At 30.7% G+C, this 5,993-nt stretch overlaps 1 protein-coding gene across 1 annotated transcript; it reads left to right on the top strand.

The window, feature by feature from the left end:
* Positions 1–3,720: 3,720 nt before the first annotated feature.
* Positions 3,721–5,009, top strand: LOC132063767 (uncharacterized). Its single transcript, XM_059456480.1, has one exon. It carries the CDS (start codon positions 3,930–3,932, stop codon positions 4,626–4,628), a length of 699 nt encoding a protein of 232 aa, XP_059312463.1. The 5' UTR covers positions 3,721–3,929; the 3' UTR covers positions 4,629–5,009.
* The last annotated feature ends 984 nt before the right edge of the window (positions 5,010–5,993 follow it).

The raw sequence follows: 5,993 nt of genomic DNA, 5'->3' as shown, positions 1-5,993 counted from the left end.
AATTATAACTAGATGGTAATCGAAAGTGAATTTACATATAAACCAACAACTCAATTATAGGAAGTTTTGGGTCCTTAAAATCATTATGCATCATAGCATTTCAATCCTACTGACTTTAGTCCTAAATGCAGATGTTGCACCAAGTAGACTTTGAAATAAATTCTAACACATAGTGGGCTTCATTTTGGTAACTTGAAAATTAGATCCACATCTCCATCATACATGAAATCTTATACCTTTCTCTTGATTGTCAGGATAAGCTAAATAGTTTATTCCTAGTCTTATGTTCCTTTATTTTTCGTAGTGATCGTCTATGTGGGCTATCAAAAAATTTACAAGAGGCCATTGAATTTCTTACTTACTTACGGAGATCTCTTTTTCCCTTTGTCTCTACCCGACATAAAATATAGTGTTAATTACATTAAATATTCCTATAATATGATTCAATTTTGGATATACGTCATGTATTATAAAATCAAACACATGTATCAATATATTATAGAAATCCTACACTTCCAGCCGGTGTGAAGTATATTTGTAACTAACTATATTATAAAATAAATTAAATTATAAAAAAGAATTTTTTATTAGATGCAACGTACATATTATTCCAGTAAATATTACTAAATATGTGAAGTTTCAATAATAGCCAATATATTGCCAAGTAGGATTGGCTAAAGCAAGACAAGGAAGATTATGAACTAACTATGAATGGCTCAGATGATCATCATCCATTGGCTTTAGAATCTTTTTTAATCTATCATATAATCTAAGTCTTGGTGAAAATATAATATATATTATAAAATAAATTAAATTATAAAAAAGAAGTTTTTTTATTAGATTATCGTTGCATCACATTCCATACCGATACTATAGGAATAGCTATTTTTATAATTCCAAAACAAAAGTTACTTCCAAACGTGCATTTTCTTATCTTTGCTATTACGTTCAAATAAGAAAATATCAAATCAATGTCCTTATTAAAGTTATTTGTGCGTGTTAAAGTTTTACTTTTAACATAGAAAATGATTAAGTAATTATTAGACCATATTTTAATAGGATTAGATATTTTTAGATTACCTCATATGTTTGGTATTAATTTTACGACCACCGGACTTAGTTATTTTAACCCATATTTTTTTCACATTTTCTTCGTCGTCAGCCATGTTTTTTCAAACTTTCTCCAACTCAAATTCATATTGCTTTCCCTATTTACTTGGAATGCTAAATTAGTCAAATGTTTCCCTAATACTATTTAGAGTGCGTGAGTTGCTAATGAAGTTAACATTTATATCTATATTTATAATCTATAATATTTTAAAAGCATGAATATAAATGTTGTTTGACCATAATATCCTTCAAATATTGAACGACTTTTATACCCTTTTAGTTTAACTCTACAATATTCTCTTTTTGGGTATTTTGGTAATAAAAAAATATCAATTTGTGTACTTAATTAAGTTTAGGTTATCCGCCGTGAATTTGATTCCGATGCAAATTTTATATAGAAAGATTTCTATTAAGAAAACAAGAGTATTGTTAAGTTTACTATAATAATAAATTCAACAAAGGAATGCACATGCCTCCCTGGAGAACTAAGAAATCCGGCCTTTCTATCGAATTTATGTAAGGTAAGGTTTGTTTAATTACTTGATTTTATTAATAGTAAAAATTATTATACCTTACTTTTATAATCAACTTAATTTTTTAAAAATAAATACCTAAATATTCTTGAAAGTGAATGATATTCTTATAATGTAATTTGTTTAATAACGATTTTCAACACTTTTGTATCTTTAAATGACTCTAAATGAATATATGATCACTTAATCTCTAATATTGAATTATCTGTCATAACATGTTTTATATATGGGAAAAGGGAAAAAGAACAATATCGAGAACATCAATTTCAAATAAGTATTAAGTAGATACAATCTTATACTATGTTGTAACTCATAAAATAAATATATGTAATTACAAATAATATTATCTAAATTTTCCTACTATGATTGAGATTGATTGGAAATAACGTGCAACTGCACGTATCTATCTATATCTATATATCTATATTATTTTAAAAACATGAATATAATATTTAAAAGATATTTTGGTCAACCAACATTTATATTCGTGCTTTTAAATAATACAAGAATCCAAAATAAGAATGTCTTCAACTCTCCAAGTAAAAGCGACAACTAATCAATTTTTTTTTTTAAAAAGCACCACAAAGCCACAAAACAAAACAAAATCACGTAAAGGAAATTAGGGGGAATTTAGCAGTCAAAAGGAATTGAAACCATACAAACTGTGTTGAGTGGAAGAGGAGGCATACGGCAGAAATTTATACAAATTATAATTTGCAATAGTTCCTGGTTGAATTGGAACTCCTCAAGCAATTAAACAAACAAATTAGACATAATAGCGAGAATGAAGAAGTTACAAAATTTACAATTTTATCCATCATGGAAGTATTTTATTAAGACATAATTTATCCTTAAAGGGTATAAAAGTCGTTCAATATTTGAAGGATATTTTGGCCAACCAACATTTATATTTATGCTTTTAAAATAATATATATATAGCTAGATACAGATAGATAGTGTTTTAAGTGGTTCGTTGTTTTTAAGTACATATAGTATCGATATTCATTTGTTAATTCGGCGATTTTATAAATTATATATTAGCTTGAGATAGCTATCCTGTTTTATAATTCAAAATCTACAAATCTCACATTGAAACTCTGCCTCATCCCATACACGATCTTGCTTGTTTCAGCCATCATTTAGATATTATTGTCAATATATTGGGCTCTCTAACGTCTAGAGCAGTATCATGATAAGTCAATTTGTAAATTTCAATGACCATGCGAATCTTTCTCCTCCTAATGTACTATATCAATTTCCTGACTTATATCTGTCAAATTGCAGAGGACTCTGAATTGAGTGGCTTACACATAAAAGTATGTATATGCAAAGAATAAAGAAAAGAATGGAGAATACTTACTTTTCAAAGCACAAATAGTTGGTGCATACCACAAATGCACTTAACCTAGGAGGACCAGCAAGAAAAAAGCTGAAGTATATATTCCAAAATAGAGCGCAAATCACTAAAAAAGAGCTTTTAGTTTTTAAAGTTTAAAGAGAACCACCTAGTATATTGTGTTTGTGCTAGTATTTGAACTTCAAACCTCATTATTGTCCTCTCATTTCATTGACTCCTATAAGTTACAGTTTTGGATGCTTAACAATAGTATAATTGGATGTCATATGGTGTACACAAGTATTTATATTATTGTTAAGATAAAAATTTACCCATCTATTATACAAAACTATATCAATTTATCATGATTAATTATTTGATGAGGTGTGAATGTATATTAATTATCATAGTTAAGTGAATCTTTTCTTTCTATTTTTAACTCACATGACCAATTTAGTTGGGGTCCTTAGCCCCGTATACAAACTGAAAGTGAACTAAAAATTCACAAATGACTGTCACTTAAGTTGTGATAGTAGATTAAGTATCACTTAGTTTAAGTTATTCATTAATATTTATTAAATAAAGTTATTTATAATAATCTTTGAATAATTTGATGATACTTAAACTTAAATTTAAAACGAAAAGAGTTATTTGTACATAAACAAGCATATGGAATATCACATACTAGTACTAGTATTTTATTTAGTAAAAAATAGGGATACCACCAATGTATTAATGAAGCATATTCTCCAGAAATGGGCATCTCCAAAATAGTGGAATTTGGCAGTAAGCTGCTTGCAATCACCACCTCACGTGCCATCCTTCAAGTGAAGGATCTAATTAACCAATCGAAACACTTTGAAAGCCTCTCGAAACTGCCACCCTCTCCTATCCTCTGTTCCAATGCTGCTTGAACTTGAACTCGAACTCGAACTATCCGGCACTTTTTCATGGATTCTCTCGTAATTAACTCCCCTTATACAGCCCTATCTTCTAACCTCCTTAACTCTAATAACATCACTTCTTTTAATCTTTCTTCTTTTTGGTTTTTCAGATTCAAGAAACCCAATAAATTGAAACCATCTTTAGTTACTGCTTCATACTCTAATCCCCAAAACCCCAACCAAGAATGGCAAAATCAAAGCTCATACTTAAAACCCTTTTCACTTCTTCTTCCAATTTTCAAGAAAGTCAAAGACTTTGCAACAAAAGCCTCAAATAACAAATGGGTCTCTGTTTTTAAAGGCCCTGAGGAGTTTAGTGGAAATTTATTGCAAAATGGAAGTTTTGGGATGGCTTTATTGAGTATAACTTCAACAGCAAAAGTGAAAATAAGTCCATTTGTAGCTACATTAGCTGCTAACCCAACGTTTGTTTCGGGTTTTATAGCTTGGTTTATAGCACAGTCAATGAAGGTTTTCTTGAATTTTTGTGTTGAGAGAAAATGGGACTTTAGGATTATGTTTGCTTCTGGTGGAATGCCTTCTTCACATTCAGCTTTATGCACGGCATTGACCACTTCAGTTGCTATTTGTCATGGAGTTGCAGATTCATTGTTTCCTGTTTGTTTGGGATTTACTTTAATTGTGATGTATGATGCTATTGGTGTTAGACGGCACGCAGGGATGCAAGCTGAGGTAAACAAGTAATTCTCATTTTGGCTTCTATAGTGGTTAATCTTTATGTTTGTTCACACAATGCAATTTATTGGCTCATTCTTATGTGTGTAGTTTGTGGGAATATGCTCTAATCATTTGATTTTGTACATAGTTAATTCTTCATTGATTGATTGATTCAGATAGACTACATCCCTTAAAGTGGTTTCCCTTTTGGTAGTTTTAAGGTCTTGTGAGTGCATTAATTGCGAGATATGGTGGGCTGGTACAGGATAACAAGAATGTAAAGGTGTATTCCTAATCAAGAAAGATCTGAATACAATGGAGCTAATGTGGTTTGACTTACAAGTGCTACATCATTTATTAGTAGTGGACCACTAGTGGTGAATTGATGCAGGGTATTTTATGTTCTTAAATGTTAAAGTCCCTACATACATGTTTAGCTAATTAGGCTATTAAGAATGGAAAACATGAAACAAGTCTCTGGTCCTTGAATCCTTTAGGTTGTAAATTGACTAGGTCCCAAACATACCTCTGCCGGATGACTATGGTAGGTAACAAATATTTGCTTATAATTGAGAATTCATACATAATGTTATGTGCTCCTAAGTAGGCATGGACTTAAATACGCAGAATGTGCGCTTCTGTGTCATCATCAAGGCTCTTAGACAAACTTTTCCTTGCGAATGAGCGTTTCCAGAAGAGGTGACACTAAACAATTGATATTTCACTTTATCGTTAAAAAATTTCAATTTCGTTGTCCATTTATTTGTTATTCATGCTTATAATTATTAGTCATGGACTAAACTATATATATATTTGTATTTTTTCTCTGTTTGCACCTTTTTTCATTGAAGCCCACACTTTATTTGCGCTTTGCGCCTAAAGCCCCAACATACCTTAGAGCTTTTTTGCGCTTTTCGCTTTTGATAACACTGTTAGAGATCAATGATAGTATACTGAATATCTAACTCTTATGGTAGGATCCTTTTCTCATTATCCTATCTGGCTCTAAATCAACCTGTGATCTTTCCAGTCTCAAGGTTATATGGTTGATGATTTAGGTTTACCTGTCAACTACACAGAAACTCCCAAGTTGGACCACCAGTGACCAAGAATAACTTCTCTCTGCTTCTGCTTTTCTCAGGAGTGGATAATAGAGTTGACTTTTACTTACAAATTACTCACATATGCCATATGCCCATGTGGTTTCCTCCGTACTGTTATTACAAGGGGAAGCAGGAAGGCATACATCGTTTAAGGCTAGCTATAGAAAGGGTTAGCTTCACCTAGAATGCTAAAATATTTAAAGATTTAGCACTTTCAAGCTTAAATGGTTACTTATGGTTAAAAGTGCCTTGATAAACTTCACATGGTTACTTTGATTTGCAAAAATAA

The sequence above is a fragment of the Lycium ferocissimum genome, chromosome 7 (genome assembly GCF_029784015.1).
Source record: "Lycium ferocissimum isolate CSIRO_LF1 chromosome 7, AGI_CSIRO_Lferr_CH_V1, whole genome shotgun sequence".
Taxonomy (NCBI): domain Eukaryota; kingdom Viridiplantae; phylum Streptophyta; class Magnoliopsida; order Solanales; family Solanaceae; genus Lycium; species Lycium ferocissimum.
Note: the sequence above shows the minus strand (reverse complement) of the source record. Positions and strands in the feature narration are given on the sequence as shown.